Raw genomic sequence first — 18,186 nt, 5'->3', positions numbered from 1 at the left:
GGCAGCAGAACTCATAATTTAGCAGTTATGTTACACAGATATTTCTGGACAAGTGGTGGCTCTCAAGAAGCATACACTCCAAATGCATCCATGAATAATCCTTCTTGCAGGTTTGGACAACCAGATCTCTCAATTCCTCCCTGCTCCCTACTATATATTCAGGAGAGAAGAGGCATATGTACCCAGTCTTGGAGAACAGTTGGGCCTTTACAATTTATAAGTATTTTAATACTAACAGATCTGTGTTAGATAATCATTACTAATCAAAATGTATTTTCTTCAATGCTATCATATATCTCTTCTAAAGTGAGTTCAACCCTCTGCTGAATTTTAACACAACCTAATGCTTTAGAAAGTCAACTTTTTGGCTGGGAGCAGTGGCTCACACCTGCAATCCCAGCACTTTGGGAGGCCGAGGCGGGCGGATCACGAGGTCAGGAGATCAAGACCATCCTGGTTAACACGGTGAAACCCCATCTCTACTAAAAATACAATAATTAGCCAGGCGTGGTGGCGGGCACATGTAGTCCCATCTACTCAGGAGGCTGAGGTGGGAGAATGGCGTGAACCCGGGAGGCGGAGCTTGCAGTGAGCCAAGATTGCGCCACTGCACTCCAGCCTGGGCGACAGAGCGAGACTCCGTCTCAAAAAAAAAAAAAAAATGAAAGTCAACTTTTTAAAATTGTATTGGATTTTGCTTTTAAAATGTAACATTTGGCAACAATGTGGAAGAGCCTGTCCCATTTAAGTCTTATATCTGTGACCTCAAACATTCTATAAACCTTCAGAGTCAATGGTCACACCTGACCAGATATATTTACACCAGTGAGCCTGTGTCTTCTAAAATTATTCCTGAAATTAAATCGCTTAGTTTTCCATTGGTTAATAATGGTTTCTATATCTGATAAGAGTACTGATGTCAATGAAAACAATCTAAGGGATATCAAGGCCAACATATTCTTCCAAAACCTTCCACTTTCTTCCGGAAGGGATTATGCATGATTTTTCTTCCCATCAAGTAGGGATCATCAGCTCAAATACTACAGGAGCCCAGGTAGGTAACCTTAAATGGATGAGACTCCCATGATTTAATAAAATAATTTACAGCTGGGCATGTGGGCTGGTGCCTGTAATCCCAGCACTTTAGGAGGCCAAGGCGGGAGGATGACTTGAGCTCACAAGTTTGAGACCAGCCTGGGCAACATGGTGAAACCCTGTCTCTGCAAAAACTATACAAAAATTAGCTGGGTGTGGTGGCATACATCTTTAGTCCCAGCTACTTGGGAGGCTGAGGCAGGAGGATCACTTGAGCCCAGGAGTTCGAGGCTGCAGTGAGCTAAGATGGCACCACTGCATTCCAGCCTAGGTGAATGAATGAGACCCTGTCTTAAAAAAAAAAAATTCATTTTAATTATATTAAATGTTGGCAACTAATTCAAATTTTAAAAATAGACCAGCACTGTGAGAGCCTACCAAACCTATCATAATTGCTTCTTTTTCCATCTGCCATAAAGGAGGATTACATTGTGCACACATGAGCTTTTTTTCTTTTTTTTTTTTTGAGATGGAGTTTCGCTCTGTCGCCCAGGCTGGAGTGCGGTGGCGCTATCTCCACTCAACGCAACCTCTGCCTCCTGGGTTTAAGCGATTCTCCTGCCTCAGCCTCCTGAGTAGCTGGGATTACAGATGCCCACTAGCACGCCCAGCTAATTTTTGTATTTTTAGTAGAGACGGGGTTTCGCCATGTTGGCCAGGCTGGTCTTGAACTCCTGACCACAAGTTATCTGTCCGCCTCGGCCTCCCAAAGTGCTGGGATTACAGGTGTAAGCCACCATGCCCGGCCTAGCTTTTTAACAAAAATAGCCACTTTATCTTCTGTCACTTGACTTTTGATGGAAGGGTGTAGTAGTAGTTTTACTTTTAGTCAATAAACATGAGGTTTGTGGTTGAAACATACATATTGTATATTTTATGATTTTTATTTATTTACTGATTTGTCTGTTTATTTACTTATTTTTTTTTTTAGAGACAGTGTTTCACTCTGTTGCCCAGGCTAGAATGCAGTGGCACCATCATAGCTCACTGCAGCCTTGAACTCCTAGGCTCAAGTGATCCCACTGCCTCAGCCCACTGAGTAGCTGGGACTACAGGTGCATGCCACTATGCCCAGCTAATTTTTGTATTTTTATTTTTTGTAGGGACGGGGTCTCACTTTGTTGCCCTGGCTGGTCTCAAACTCCTGGCTTCAAATGATCCTCCCACATTGACCTCCCAAAACGTTGGGATTACAGGCAAGAACCACCGTGCCCGGCCCCTGTTGTATTACTTTTAATAGTTATTGGTAACACTTGTTAATTCGATGCCTACAATACAATTAATATTAGCAATACACCAGGATTTGCCTGATGGAAGATGTCAAGGTCCTTTTCTGTCATGGCCATCCCCCGCAGCCTTGGTGACACTTTTCTCAGAGTACCAGAGGTGCATCTTGGTCTTTGTGGATATATTATAGCAGCCTTTTAATGCATTCCAGTGAGTTTGCATAAATTCTGTAGCTAAGTTCCACGCTGTTCCTATACTCCACACTCCAGGCCTATATTTTACATCCTGTGGCAGCTACACATTGAGCAGTACACTATTAAAGGAAAATGCATCTAACTTTCTAAAATGAAACTATCTCCTAACATACATTAAATACACATAGCGTCAAAAACTTTTTCCTCAGGGCTGGGTGTGGTGGCTCACGCCTGTAATCCTAGCATTTTGGGAGGCCGAGGCGGGTGGATTGGCTGAGCTCAGGAGTTCGAGACCAGCCTGGGCAACACGGTGAAACCCTGTCTCTACTAAAATACAAAAAAATTAGCCGGGCTTGGCGGTGTGTGCCTATAATCCCAGCTACTTGGGAGGCTAAGGCAGGAGAATTGCTTGAACCTGGGAGGCGGAGGTTGCAGTGAGCCGAGATCATGCCACTGCACTCCAGCCTGAACAACAGAGCGAGATTCCATCTCAAAACAAACAAACAAACAAACAAAAAAACCTTTTCCCTCAGCATTTGTGTGCATTTGAACATGAACATTAAAATGTTTGTATGGGTAAAAATCCAAGGTTCATGTATTTTTGTTGTTGTTTTGTTTTGTTTTTGAGATGGAGTCTCGCTCTGTTGCCCAGGCTGGAGTGCAGTGGCATGATCTTGGCTCACTGCAAGGTACAACTCGGCTCACTGCAAGGTACAACTCCACCTCCCGGGTTCAAGAGATTCTCCTGCCTCACCCTCCCGAGTAGCTGGGACTACAGGCGCCTGCCACCGCACCCTGCCAATTTTTGCATTTTTAGTAGAAATGGGGTTTCACCATGTTGCCCAGGCTGGTCTTGAACTCCTGACTTCAAGTGATTTACCGGCCTCAGCCTCCCAAAGTACTGAGATTACAGGCATGATCCACTGCGCCCGGCCTAGGTTCATGTATTTTTAAAATGTTAACCACAAATTATATGGGGTCAGAAATAAGGATCCCCAAATCCCTCAGACAATGGTAACTAAGTAAGTCTGTTATATTTGCTGTTCAGCATAGGGACTGTAGTTGATTTTTCCTCACTTACATTTTCTCTACTTTGGAAACACCAATAAGTTAAACTGTAAGTACTGATCTCATAGGAAAAGTATTTTTTAGTCCTAAAGCAAAATATTAAAAATTATTGAATTGTATATTCTTTCCTCTTTCAAATTTCATAGCATAGAATCAATACATAAATCACAATGGTGATTGCTCTACTTGTTCCACTTCTCAACTTGGCTGTATCCTTTACTCAGCAAATATTTATGTATGCAAGATGCCTAAGGTACAGAAATAGGTTAGGTAATCAATCCATGCACTCTTCCCACTTCAGTTATTTTCTTTTAACGTTCAAATTTAAAACATTCTCTGAGGATTTTAAAATATATTTTGAGGCATCTCATTTTTCAATCTTGCAATTTGGTTCAACTCAAAAGCCAATTATCTGTTATCCAATTAACCCTCCGATCACTATCCTATAATTGCTTAAGTAATTTCTGCCTGAATTTGCAAGGGTTTGATTAGATGTCAGCCTGGATTTTGAGTATAAACATATATGCATATATGACTATCTCACCAGCAGAGCCATCTTTTCCAAGTTCTTTCTAGGATTCCACTTTATTCAGTGTTTAACAACTAATCTTTGAGTTAAAATTGAATTCTGAGGTAGAATTTTCAGAATTTCGTAGTACTGGGACATATTCTGTGGCCTGAATCAGAAATAGACCTTAGCAACAACTGTTCTGTCACAGTCAGTTGACAGTCATACCTGTTATTGGTCCTTAGATGAATTTAATTCTAAAAAGTATTTTCCAACTAAGATTGGATAGATTTCACCCATACTACTTGACACTTTCCTCACATTAACTCTTCACTTCCTGAAATGCATTCTACCCACAAAGGTAATGAGAGGTGCTTCCTTAGGCTTGGCTCAGAGCAGACCACCCAAAGCTGATTGTCATAACACTTTTAGGTGTGCAGTTACTAGAGCTAAGTGCATTCACATTGTATAACCAATCCTCAGAACTTCTTCTTCTTGCAAAAACAGTAACTCTGTATCCATTAAATGATTCTCCATTTCCCCCTTTCCCTCAGCCTGGCAACCATCATTCTGTTTATTTCTGTGAGTTTGACTACTCTAGATACCTTACGTAAGTGGAATCATACAGTATTTGTCCTTTTGTGACTGGCTTATTTCACTTAGCCTATCTTCAAGGTTCATTCATGTTGTAGGATGTGTCAGAATTTCCTTCCTTTTTAAGACAGAATAATAGTTCTTTGTATGTATATGCCACATTTTGTTTATCCATTTATCTGTTGGATATTTGGGTACCTTCAACCTTTTGGCTATTGTAACTAATGTCGTTATGAATATGGGTGTACAAAATATTTCTTCAAGATCTTGTTTTCCCAGGCACAGAAAGACAAACACTGCATTATCTCACTTACGTGTGGAACCTAAAAAAGTGGAGCTCGTAGAAGCAGAGAGTAGGATGGTGGTTGGCAGAAGTTAGGGGCGGTGGGGGGGTTACAGTATGGAGAAAGGGGAGATGTTAGTCAAAGGATACAAAGTTGTAGTTAAACAGAAGGATGAAGTTTTAGTGATCTATTGCACAGCATGGAGACTGTAGTTAATAATAATGCAATATGCATTTCAAAATTGCTAATAGAGTTCAATCATTTTCACCATAAAAAAGTGATAAGTAGGCAAGGTGAAGAATATGTTAATTAGCTCCATTTAATCATTTCACAATGTCTACATATATCAAAGCATCACATTGTACCCCATAAATATATACAATTATTATTGGTCAATTGAAATAAAATTATAGATTAATTTTTGAAAAGACCCTGCTTTCAATGTTTTTGGATATAGTCCCAGAAAAGGTATTGCTAGATCATATGGTAATTCTATTTTTAATTTTTTAAGGAACTGCCATACTGCTTTCCATAGCAGCGACACTATTTTACATTCCTATCAACAGTGTGCAAGAGTTCCAATTTCTCCACATCCTCGCCAACGCTGTGATTTTCTGTTTCTTTGATAGCAGTCATCCTAATCGGTGTGAGGTGGGTGATATCTCCTTGTAGTTTTGATTTGCATTTCCTTAACAATTAGTCATTTTGAGCATCTTTTCTTATGCTTGTTGCCCATTTGTATTTCTTCTTTGCAGAAACATCTATACAAATCCTTTGCCCATTATTAAATAGAAGGTTTGGTGTTTTTTGTTGTTGTTGTTGTTACTATTTACTTGTACGAGTTCTTTATATATTCTGGATGTTAACCTCTTATCTTGATATATTGTTTGCAAATGTGTTCTCCCATTCCAGAGGTTGCTTTTTCATTCTGTGGGTTGTGTCCTTTGATGGACAGAAGTTTTTTAGTTTTTTATTTTTGCCCTCCAATAGATCCTTGTTAAAGTTTTTAATTTTGATGTAGTCAGTCCAGTTTATTCATTTTTCCTTTCGTTGCCTGTGCTTTTGATGTCATATCCAAGAAATCATTGCCAAATCCAGTCATGAAGCCTTTTTCCCCTCAGTTTTCTAAGACATCTACTGTTTTAGCTCTTACATTTAGGACTCATCCATTTTCAGTTAATCTTGTGTATATGGTGAAAGGTAAGAGTCTAACTTCATTCTTTTGTAGATATCCATTTTTCCCAACCCCATTTGTTGAAAAGACTGTCCTTTCCTTATTGAATGATCTTGCCTCCCTTGTTGAAAATCAATCATTTGACCATATGTAAGAGAGTTTATTTCTGGGATTTCTGTTCTATTCCATTGGTCTATATCTTTATCTTTATGCCAGTACCATAGTGCTGATTACTATAGCTGTGTAATACGTTTTGAAAACAGGGAGTTCGTCTTCTTCTTCAAGATTGCTGGGTATTTGGAGTCCCTTGAGATTCCACATGAATTTTAGGGTGGATTTTTCTATTCCTGCGAAAAATGCCATTGGGAGTTTATAGAGATTACATTAAATCTGTAGATCACTTGGAGTAGTATTGACATCTTAGCAATATTAAGTCTTCTAATCCATAAACACGGATTGTCTTTTCATTTATTTGTGTCTTCTTAATTATTTTTTTTTTTTTTTTGAGACAGAGTCTTGCACTATCACCCGGGCTGGAGTGCAGTGGCGTGATCTTGGCTCGCTGCAATCTCTGCATCCTGGGTTCAAGCAATTCTGCCTCAGCCTCCTGAGTAGCTGGGATTACAGGCACCCACCACCACGCCCAGCTAATTTTTTGTATTTTTAGTAGAGATGGGGTTTCACTATGTTGGCCAGGCTGGTCTCAAACTCCTGACCTCATGTGATCCGCCCACCTTGGCCTCCCAAAGTGCTGGGATTACAGGCGTGAGCCACCGTGCTGGGTTTTGCTTTCATTTCATTTCATTTTCAGATTGTTCATTGCTAGTGTGTAGAAACGCAACTGATTTTATTTATTTATTTATTTTTATTTTTATTTTTTTGAGACGGAGTCTCGCTCTGTCGCCCAGGCTGGAGTGCAGTGATGCGATCTCGGCTCACTGCAAGCTCCGCCTCCCGGGTTCACGCCATTCTCCTGCCTCAACCTCCCGCATAGCTGGGACTACAGGCACCCGCCATCACGCCCAGCTAATTTTTTTGTATTTTTAGTAGAGACGCGGTTTCACCGTGTTAGCCAGGATGGTCACGATCTCCTGACCTCATGATCAGCCTGCCTAGGCCTCCCAAAGTGCTGGGATTACAGGCGTGAGCCACTGCGCCCGGCCAACGCAACTGATTTTTGTGTGTCAATTTTATTTCTTGCAACTTTGCTGAATTGGGTTATTTGTTCTAACAGTTTTTTTGTGTGTGGAATTTAAGTCCCTCCTGATGCCTGTCACATCTGGCCAGGAGACTCTTCTCGTCCTGGCTACTTCCTTCCGTCACTTTCCCTGTGCTTCTTATGCTGCAGTTATCACTAAGAGTCTCAGGAGTGAGTCGCTTTGCTATAATACAACTACTGCCTCCAGCAAGACTTTCTGGTTTGGCATTTACACTGAAAAATGGACCAGTATTTTTAGGATGTGTCTGGTAGTTGGTACCCCAAGGCTGGACCTTTCCCTACACTGTCCCTACAATCATTACATTTCACCAACATGGAGGTGATTTGGTGTGAGTGGCCTAGAAACCAGAAACTTGAACACCTCAGGAATTTCTGTGGAGCAACATGAGGCAGACGCTCCTTCCTTGAACAGCATCCTGGTGCCCTTTCTGAAGTAGTCTGGACTGATTCTGCTATGATTACTGGGATGTCAACCCCATTATTTGCTGCATTCGAATCCCTGACCTATATGACCAGCTGCACAAGGCAGCTTCATGGAGATGGGCCTCTGGGAGCCTAAGCCACTTGTTTTGGATTCAAAAAGCATTTGAGACTGGGCATGGTGGCTCACACATGTAATCCCAGCACTGTGGGAGGCCTAGGCGGGCGGATCACCTGAGGTCAGGAGTTTGAGACCAGCCTGGCCAACATGGTGAAACCCCGTCTCTACTAAAAATACAAAAATTAGCCGGGCATGGTGGTGTGCACCTATAATCCAGCTACTCAGGAGGCTGAGGCAGGAGAATCGCTTGAACTTGGGAGGAGGAGATTGCAGTGAGCTGAGATCGCACCATTGCTCTCCAGCCTGGGTGACAGAGCAAGACTCAGTCTCAAAAAAAAAAAAAAGAAAAGAAAAAAGCATTTGATAGAAGATCAAGAAGTACACATCGGTTGCCAACAGGAAAATGCAGTTATACCATTCAACCATATGGCTTTCCAACTATGTCTCAACTCTGTGCTGATGCTGCCTTCTAATTCTTTCCACTCCAAGAAGGTTGAGCGTCCATGTTTGATACTCCCATCTTTCTAGGATCCTACCCACCACTCATGGGATACTTTTATTCAGACATTTCTGACTTGCCTCTTGTAGCATCCACTTTTTACCCAAATGATAGAATTTGATCTAGAGGAAGCTAAATTATTTGGGCTACATCCCATCATCATCTCTCTTTGGAGGCAATGATCAGCCATCAGAATGTTCAGATCTGTGGGTTTGGGGGGCTACTCTTAGGGGTCCAGCATGTACTTCTCTTTGGCCAGGTCCCTTAAGAAACTTATCCCACCATTTCTGGGTCACCTGAGGCTCATGACCACTGTGATCCAGCTTATCCTCCTGTCAAACACAATCAAGGTCCCTGTAAAGTGACAAAGAGGATACCAGGATTTAAGGTGATACCTGGGAAACAGGAGCCTAGAGCGCACCCCATGGTAGATACTCATTTCCATTCCAAACTCTGTATATCTCAGTAGTCCAGATCCACAGGGTCAGTGCCCTGACAGGGAAATGGAAAAAAAAATTTTTTTAGTTGGAGTCTCACCCTGTCACCCAGGCTGGAGTGCAGTGGTACAATCTTGGCTCACTGTAACCTCCACCTCCCGGGTCCAAGCCATTTTCCCACCTCAGTCTCCTGAATAGCTGGGATTATAGGCGTGTGCCACCACGCCTGGCTATTTTTGTATTTTTAGTAGAGATGGGGTTTTACCATGTTGGCCAGGCTGGTCTCAAACACCCGACCTCAAGTGATCAGCCCACCTTGGCCTCCCAAAGCACTGGGATTATAGGCGTGAGCCACTGCGCCCTGCTGAAAATTCTCAACTTGTGAGATTCTCACTGGAAAAGAGGATTGGAAAATTTCATGGGCCATGACATGAGTTTGAACTGACCACCATCAGCAGAAAAAGCAACAAGAGGCAGAGCAGATGAAGGATCAGATCACCACTGTCAGTACAAACTTCTTTTCTGTCTTATGGGCTCTATCTCAGCCTGTGATGTCTCTCTTCCTACACAGGGCTACCTGGATTCTGGTCCATGTGGTATGACATCTTATCGGGGTGCCATCACCATTTTTTAGACCCTAACCAATGACACAGCTCCACCACAAATTAGGGCATTATGAAGCCCCCGTTGGGACTATGGAGGCCCTAGACTCTTCTCCAGCCTCTCCCAGGCCTTCTGCAGCCCAAAATAACTTAGAACAATGGCATGGTCTTTTGGGGTTTGATTCTCTGGCCAAATGAGCCCATTCTTCAATGTCAAGGCAAAGCCATCAGATTGGTCGAGAGACTCATGAAAGACCTTTCCTGTCTTCTCAGGCTCCTGAACAGGATGATCTCAGATCCCCCCTCATACAACAGCTGGAACTCTGTTCTCTATCTTCTAGGTCAGTAATTTCAAAGGGCTTTCCTTGGAGCTCCTCTAGGGAGTATTAGGGGAGGATCAAGCAAGACGAACTCCACCCCTCCTTATCTGGCTTCAGTCACAGCAGCTCTACTTTTCCCTTACATTTTGAGCTTCATCCTAATATTTATGTTAGAACAATGTATTCCACTGATTTTTCAAAAGGTTGGGAAACCAGTGATCTGTTCCAAGGCCACTATTCTGTGGCTGACACCCCCAGAAGCAAAGCACACCTCTCACCACAGAAGGTCAGTGGTGAGACCTTCTTTCCTCCATCAGAATTCCAGCCACAAGTCCATTATGCATCCCCTCCCCAAGGATCATTGGGTGGTATCTCTCCAGACAGAGGGCAGAATTTTGCTAAAACACATTCTGCCTGCCCCTTATGAACTGCAGCCCCTGCCCTCCACACAGACATAGCATCGTCAGACAGACAGACACTTCAAGATCCCCAAGGCAGCCTAGTCCAAACCCCACACCACCTGGGTGACATACGGACACACACATAGTCTTGTTGGAGAGTTCTCCCCTGCTAACTTTGTTCAGTTTTGAACAGTCTGTTCTTCCTTCACTGTCACCCAGGCTTCAGTCTATGACCCCCCACTAGCCTTGTTTCCCCTGCACTCAGAATCCAAGGACCCCCATCTGCCTAGCCAAGCTGGTCAAGGAGTAGAACCATTTAGGATGGGTTTTCCTGCACTCCAAGCTCTTGAAGATGAAGCCTGAAGCCAGTTTCCTACCCACCCCTTCTCTCCCAACTTGTATTGTCCCCTACATGGTCAAGCCCCATTCCAAATTCAGAGATTTACCTTGGTGCAGAGAAGAGCCAGACTTTAACAGCAGGTTGGACCCCTCTACCCCAAGCTCCCAGAGAGTGTTCCTGAGGCCTAACTTGCTGGATGTGCAACAAAACCCTTGTTTCCAGCCCCAGCTCTCCAGCTTTCTTCAAGGGACACAGGCCCAGCTCACAGCCCCTTTCCTGCATTTCTGCCACTCCCATAGAAAGGGTGGATACAGGGAGGAATCAGGCTGGTTCTCTGGTGGTAATCCAGGTCTACAGGCAGAACTTGTTCTCTCATAGCATGAACATTTTGGGAGGCATCAGGGCAAGAGGACAGGGGAATCAAAGGGAAGGATACAGAGAGGGCACAAGAAGTTTGCTGAAGGGACAGGGTGGTGGAGGTGGGAGTTAAGGAAAGGGGTCAGGGGTTCAGCAACTGTAGTAGGGAAAATGCTAATGTTGGAGGCTCAGGAAACCAAGGTCCTGCTCTCTGTAGGCCTTTGGGAGGGGCATCCAGGTTGGATGTGGTGCAGAGGGTAAGGATTCATCATGTCAGTGCCCGGTGCCTAAAGATGAGGCAGTAGGATGACAGGACTATTTTCTGTGCTGTTTCTAAATCCAGAACCCTCCTTGATATGAGCAGGAAGGGGCATTGATTCTAGCCAGCACTATCAGGCTGACCAGCAAGGATGTACTTCTCTTCTCTGGACCCAGTCTGAATAGAAAGGCTTTCTCTGAGCACTGCCTTCCTTAATACTACAGAAACGATCCGAAACAGTGTTTCCCAACCTCTAAGAACAGAAAGATCAAACGTGAAACAATGCATATAGGGCTCTACCCAGCCAAAGATATCAAGACTGCATCACTCCCCACAAGAGCAGCCCTGAGCCTCTCTGGGTTTCCCCAGGACCCAGGTTTTCCTGATGGAAAGCTGAGCTGAGCTCCCTTCTCCAGATCCCTTCCCCAGATCCTGCCCCTCAATGAAAACCAACCCTGGAAGCCCAGGGCTTTCTCACTTCCTCTGCTTCCCAGAGTGAGACTGGTGAGCTGCCTTCCTAAGTTCCTCAGGCTACTACTCTTGGGGGTCCAGGAAGACTTGGGGTCCCCAGGTCATTCCTGGCTTTGTCCCCAGAGGACCGAAAGCTGTTTGTGGGGATGCTGGGCAAGCAGCAGGGTGAGGAGGACGTCAGACGCCTGTTCCAGCCCTTTGGCCACATCGAGGAGTGCACGGTCCTGCGGAGTCCTGACGGCACCAGTAAAGGTGACCTGAGCTGACCCCGGGATTTCCTGGTGACCTTTCCTCACTCTGGGCCACATAACTCTTTGGCCCCTGTGGCCTGAGCCACCCGCTCCCTCTGTCCTGCCCCAGGCTGTGCCTTTGTGAAGTTCGGGAGTCAAGGGGAAGCTCAGGCGGCCATCCAGGGTCTGCACGGCAGCCGGACCATGGCGGTGAGGGCGGGTTCCCCGGGCTGAGGGTGAGGCCAGTGGGGTGGGGACGGGCGTCTCCTCCCCGAGTGTGCTCGGTGCTCCGCGAAAGGACCTGATGGGAAAGGCGCTCGGCCCCGCGCCGGGGCCACGGTCAGGACCGGTCACCACGGCTTTCCCTGCCGTGCCCAGGGCGCCTCGTCCAGCCTCGTGGTCAAGCTGGCGGACACCGACCGGGAGCGCGCGCTGCGGCGGATGCAGCAGATGGCCGGCCACCTGGGCGCCTTCCACCCCGCGCCACTGCCGCTAGGGGCCTGCGGCGCCTACACCACGGCGGTAGGTACCGGGCACCTGCGTACGAGGGTGCGCAGGTGGGTGGGCCAGGCCTGGGGCTGGGAGCACGGGCAGCTGCCTGCCCCTTGGCCCTCCACTCTCGCCCATCTTTCCTCTCAAAGATCCTGCAGCACCAGGCGGCCCTGCTGGCGGCGGCACAGGGCCCAGGCCTAGGCCCGGTGGCGGCAGTGGCGGCCCAGATGCAACACGTGGCAGCCTTCAGCCTGGTGGCTGCGCCTCTGTTGCCCGCGGCAGGTACAGCGCCCAGGGACTGGGGTGCGCCTGGGAGGGGCCGGGCGGGGCGGGGCGGGGCGGCGGCCTGACTCTTCGACCTCTTCCGCCATGAGCAGCCAACTCTCCGCCCGGCAGCGGCCCTGGCGCCCTCCCAGGTCTGCCGGCGCCCATCGGGGTCAATGGATTCGGCCCTCTGACCCCCCAGACCAATGGCCAGCCGGGCTCCGACACGCTCTACAATAACGGGCTCTCCCCTTACCCAGGTGGGCCCCCCGCTCCGCCCAAATCCCCCCGAAATGGAGTGGGGAGCGGGGGGTGGGGGGGGGTAGGGCCTGGCCTCCCTGGGAAGAGATCCCCCTCCTTCCCTGCTCCCTCTCACAGCCGCCGTCCACCTCTCACACTCCCTGAGCTTCTCACCCACTCCGCTCGCCCGCTTGCCTTCACCGTGGGCCTTGCGCCCCTCTCTCCCCAGCCCAGAGCCCCGGCGTGGCTGACCCCCTGCAGCAGGCCTACGCTGGGATGCACCACTACGCAGGTTTCACTTGGCGCTACGCGGCCTGGGGGAGGTTGAAGGGCCCTAGAAAGAAATAGGGAGAGTTGTGGGGGATTTAGGCTCTGTTCCAAGGAGTTGATCCTCCCATCCCCTCCTACCCCCAGAACGACCTCTCTTGGGGTGAGGGTTATGGTGGACCGGGCTGAATTGGTCAAAAGCGGCCAGGCAGTTGGGGCCCTGATTGGGGAAGGGCTCCTGGGGACCACTGTCCACTCCCACCTCTGTCTCCAGCAGCCTATCCGTCGGCCTATGCCCCAGTGAGCACAGCTTTTCCCCAGCAGCCTTCAGCCCTGCCCCAGCAGCAGAGAGAAGGTGAGGGACTGGGGGCTGGAGAGCAGAGCCTGGTGGGGCTGGACTCAGGGTCCTTCCCCTGAACCAGCCTGCTACTGTTCCTCCAGGCCCCGAAGGCTGTAACCTCTTCATCTATCACCTGCCTCAGGAGTTTGGTGATGCGGAACTCATACAGACATTCCTGCCCTTTGGAGCCGTTGTCTCTGCTAAAGTCTTTGTGGATCGAGCCACCAACCAGAGCAAGTGTTTTGGTGAGCTGAGAACCTAGCCCTAGGCCTCTCCCACCTCTGACTATAAAGGATTCCCTACAGACCCTAAGATTGCCCTTCTATAATGCAGTGATTTCCTGAGATTGAATGTATGGCACAAAACGGGGTCACAAACCAGTGATGGGGCTAAGCTTAGGCCAACAACAAGCCTTGGCTGGGCATGGTGGCTCACGCCTGTAATCACAGCACTTTGGGAGGCCAGGGCAGGTGAATCACTTGAGGTCAGGAGTTTGGGACTAGCCTGGCCAACATGGCGAAACCCCGTCTCTACTAAAAATACAAAAATTAGCTGGGTGTGGTGATGGGTGCCTGTAATCCCAGCTACTCAGGAGGCTGAGGCAGGAGAATTTCTTGAATCCGGGAGGGAGAGTTTGCAGTGAACTGTGATGGCACCACTGCACTCCAGCCTGGGCCCCAGAGCAAGACTCCATCTCAAAAAAAAAAAAAAAAAAAGAACGAGCTTTATTTCAGGTTTACCTGGGATGATCAGGTGTCCACCAGGAATGTGGCCAGCTAGGTCAGAGCTTTGGAGTCTGACCAGGGCAGGAGGAGTCTGGTTCTGAGACCAAAGATCCCCTCCAACTCCAACTATGGTTCTGAGGACTAGAATGGGAGCTATGGAGGGAGACAGCCAATCCATGCCAGGAAAAACACGGAAACATCCGAATCAACACACTGACCCTGCACACACACTCAGAGTTGCTTCCTATCCTTCCAAGAATCACACCTTTAGGAATCTCAGGCCATCTGCCTATGACCCTGTATCCACACGAACAGTGGAGGGGTATGTGTTTGATGAAACTGGCCTGAGGGGGCTGGAAGAGGAGGGGGCTGGTCAGAGAGAAAGGAGACCCTGCTAGGCAGAGTCCCCAGCTAATCTCTTTGCCCACACCCTCCAGGGTTTGTTAGTTTTGACAATCCAACTAGTGCCCAGACTGCTATTCAGGCGATGAATGGCTTTCAAATTGGCATGAAGAGGCTCAAGGTCCAGCTAAAGCGGCCCAAGGATGCCAACCGGCCTTACTGACCTGCTTTCACCGACCAGCCACAGAAAGGTGAGTCCCTGATGGACCCCAGGTAGATGAGGCCTGAGTGATGAGGCCCTCCCAGCTTTGATGGTCCTCCTTTTGGGACCTTGGAGGCAGCCACCTCTGAGAAAGTCTGGGATAGAGAGAAGAGCCAGGAGCTAGGAGGAATCCTCAGATGGAGACTTTGCTTTTCCTTCAATCCAAGGAGATCAGTTGGACAACATTCCTGCCCCGCAGTCTAGGAGAGACAATCAGAGTCTTTCTGCCTGGAGAAGCAGTTCTACTCCAGAGATAGCCAATGAGAGAGAGAACCTGTGTGCGGGGAGGGTCCAGGAGACTGGAAAATGCAACTAGAAAAGTAGCTTTGGGCCAGTTTTCAAGGGTCTTCAGGCCATGAGTTTGGACTTTTTCCTGAAAATGAGAAAGAACCATTGAGGAGCTTAAGCAGAGAAAGGACTAGAAGTAAGGGCTGAGATAATGGCAGTGAACATGGAGATGGAGGAAGAGAAGCAAACATGCTTCAGAGGTAGAATCTGCAGGGCCTGGTGGGTGATGGGGAGAAAGATGGGCCAAGTTCTTCTACATTTTTGGCAAGGTCGTGGGTCCATAGGATGCTGCCTGCAACTTTTAGAGATTTTCTGCCTCAGAAGGCCCACATGGCCCTGCCTCACTTTGAGCTACTCCAGGAACCTTCTGGAGGGGATGTGGGGTTGGGGTCTTTTGCTCAGGCCTCAAGTCTGGCTTCAGTGGACAGGGCTGCTGCCTGGGTCTTGCTGAAGCCCTGCTCCTCAGGAAGAGAGGTCCAGCCACTCACCTGAGATGTCACTGATGGGGGCAAGCTGCTCTTCTGGTCTTGCCCTCCAAGGTGATTTTTGCCTTTCCCCCCCCTCTCTCCTTATCAATTAATACACAACAACAGAAACAGAAGAGTGAGAAGAAAGGAGAGGAAAAGCACAGAAACGCTTGAGCAGCCCTTCCCGAAGGAGCAGCTGCGGACGGAGGTGGATCGGACCCAAGGCTGGTGCCTGGGGCTAAGGCCACTCTAAGGATTATTTTTATCAAGTGGGTTGTTCTGTGCCTGCAGCATAGAGCGCAGGCTGGCAGAGCAACTAGGGCTGGTGAGGAGTGACTGTCCAGGGGAACCAGCAGAGGGCGTTGGGGGTGCCAAGGGCTTCTCCGCAAGGGAAGCCCAGATTTACTTCTTTCAAAATCATATCATTCCTTAGAGTTTAGGGACCAAAGGACTATTGCTTTTTTAAGAATATATATATCTATATAAATTAAAACAAAGAAACAAACAAACAAAAAAACAAGACAAACAACAACAAAAAAAGACAGTATAGAGTCTCGTAAAAGCTGCCTTTAAATATCCCTAGGAGACAGGGTGAAGGAGACCCTTGACAGCCCCAGCCTAGGCAGCGGAGGGCTGTGGAAAGATTGTTCTGTGTCTCATTCCCTCTTAAGCCACACCCCCACCCTTCCCTTTTAAAAATAATTAAGGATTTGAGGTCTAGGCTCACATGCAGGTAATGAGAACGTTATGGAAGCAGTGAACCCACAATCCACAATCCCCAAACTCAGAGTGCATCCCAGAAGAGGCCCCAGGTGGAGCTCAGGTCGGCCCTGGCCTTTGCCATCCCGGGAGGCCCCCTAGCCAGCAAGAGTGGGACTGCCTTTCCTAGGGAACCCTGCTTCCCCAGGCAGGAAGAAAGAGGGAGTTCTGACCACCTGAGCCTTTCCCTTGCCAATCCAGGTAGACAGAGGCCCTGCCTTTGGCTGAGCGGAGACACCTCCTGTTTCCCTTCCCCTTGAACCAGTCCCAGTGTCGCCTTGCTCCAGGCTACCTTCTGTCTCTTAGTCTAAGTTTGCCCACCTGTAAAGTAGATTCAGGATATCTGTAGAGGGCTGTGACAACAGACTTGGAAGGTTTGCTACTGTATATACTGCCATTGAGAAGGGGAAATTTTTCAATATGTAGAAGCTTCAGAATTAGAGGTCCCTCTTTACCCCGGACCTGGGAGGGAAGTAGATGTTTTGCCAAAATACTTCTTCATTCCTTTAGAAAGTACATCTTTCCTATGCAAGAGTCTCTCACATGTGCTTAACCAAGGTGCTTCTAGTTGGTGAGCAGTGTTGAGCTTAGAAGTGGTGTGTGCTCTGTCTGTCTTTGTCTGTCTGTTGTATACAGTGGGTGCCATATAAAGCTGATCAATGGTGGTGCTTCCTGCCTGCTTCTGTGAGATGGGCAAAAGATTCAGCTTAGAACACTATGACTCACCTTGCCTTGGTCAGCCTTTCCTGGGCCTGTAGGGCCTTGCACATATTTTTCCCAGGAGGATTTCCCCTCCACCCCACAGACATGGATCAGCTTAGTCTGAGGCCCTAGCTGTGTGGGGTCCCTCTAATCCCCAGATGTTGCTGAGGCTGAAGGCCTCTGATCTGATAAAATGTCAGATAGTAAAAGATGTGGGGGTGGGGTTGGAGGGCTCCTCCTTCATAACAGTTTCTAAGAAAACTTGTTCCCACCTGTTCCTCTGTCTTTGACTCATTTTTGGAGGGAATGGGAATGAAACACAGATCTGGCAGTAATATTTCCAGGTAAGGTGTGATGGACATCCACAAATATTTTCCAACTGAAGGAAGAACCAGAGGGTATATGTGCACCAGCACAATGCTGACACCTAGAGTGACCACCCTAGACACAAATAGAGACACACAGTACCTGCACCCTCAAACTAATATTCACATGGAGGCAGAGAGTCCCCTCAGGCTAGGTGCTAAGCACTGTGCTACGTGTTGGGGCTCAGGCATGTTCCAAGCACTCAGAGTTTAGGGGAAAGAGAGACAAATAATCCAGTTACAATGGAGGGCCATAGAAGGTCTGTGCTAGCAAGAATGAGAGTACCTAATTCAGACTTTATTGGTGGGGGAGGCCTGTGAAATACTTTCTGAAGGAGATTAAGAAGGGGAAAAGTCTTCAAGGATGAACTGGGACATTTGGACAACACCATTTACACAGCTGCATCATTTTGAAAAATTATCTTTATTACCAAGAAATAGTAATAATTACCATTTATTCAGTACCTGTTATGTGGCAGATAATGGGCACAAGATAAGACCCTTTTCCCGTTCCTAACTCTACCCTGAACCTTACCATTACCAAGTCATGTCAAGACACTTGAACCAAAATGACATTTAAAATATCTGGCTTCATACTTTAGAGTACGGGCTAAGGACTGGCAGACTGTGTGATTCCAAAGCTTCAGGGGTTGACAAGGTCTAGATCAGGGGTTGGCAAACTATGGCTTGTGGGCCAAATCTGGCCCGTGGCCTATTTTTATATGACCTACCAAACTAAGAATTTTTTTTACATTTTTGAAGGGTCGTCAAAACAAAACAAGAAAGTGAAACAGAGACCATATATGGCCCACACAGCCTAAAATATCTATCTTGTCCTTTAGACAAAAAGTTT

At 47.3% G+C, this 18,186-nt stretch overlaps 1 protein-coding gene across 11 annotated transcripts in view; it reads left to right on the top strand.

Annotated features, from left to right (window-relative positions):
* Nucleotides 1-17,245, top strand: part of CELF6 (CUGBP Elav-like family member 6) — a 34,991-nt gene extending 17,746 nt beyond the window's left edge. For 2 of the 11 annotated variants that reach the window (XM_030814708.1, XM_003267178.2), the window contains 9 exons: nt 11,714-11,842; nt 11,951-12,030; nt 12,199-12,342; nt 12,462-12,594; nt 12,690-12,836; nt 13,358-13,438; nt 13,525-13,668; nt 14,586-14,741; nt 15,634-17,245. In XM_030814708.1, the coding sequence (XP_030670568.1) occupies nt 11,714-11,842; nt 11,951-12,030; nt 12,199-12,342; nt 12,462-12,594; nt 12,690-12,836; nt 13,358-13,438; nt 13,525-13,668; nt 14,586-14,713 (986 nt within the window). In that variant the 3' untranslated portion in view covers nt 14,714-14,741; nt 15,634-17,245. Of the gene's footprint in view, nt 1-9,159; nt 9,784-11,713; nt 11,843-11,950; nt 12,031-12,198; nt 12,343-12,461; nt 12,595-12,686; nt 12,837-13,045; nt 13,109-13,357; nt 13,439-13,524; nt 13,669-14,585; nt 14,742-15,633 lie in introns of those variants that run through there. The other 9 variants (XM_030814710.1, XM_003267176.2, XM_012507481.2 and 6 more) reach the window with 9 other exon arrangements.
* Nucleotides 17,246-18,186: the final 941 nt, after the last annotated feature.

Source organism: Nomascus leucogenys, chromosome 6 (assembly GCF_006542625.1).
Source record: "Nomascus leucogenys isolate Asia chromosome 6, Asia_NLE_v1, whole genome shotgun sequence".
Lineage (NCBI taxonomy): Eukaryota > Metazoa > Chordata > Mammalia > Primates > Hylobatidae > Nomascus > Nomascus leucogenys.
This window is presented reverse-complemented; position numbering and strand designations above follow the sequence as displayed.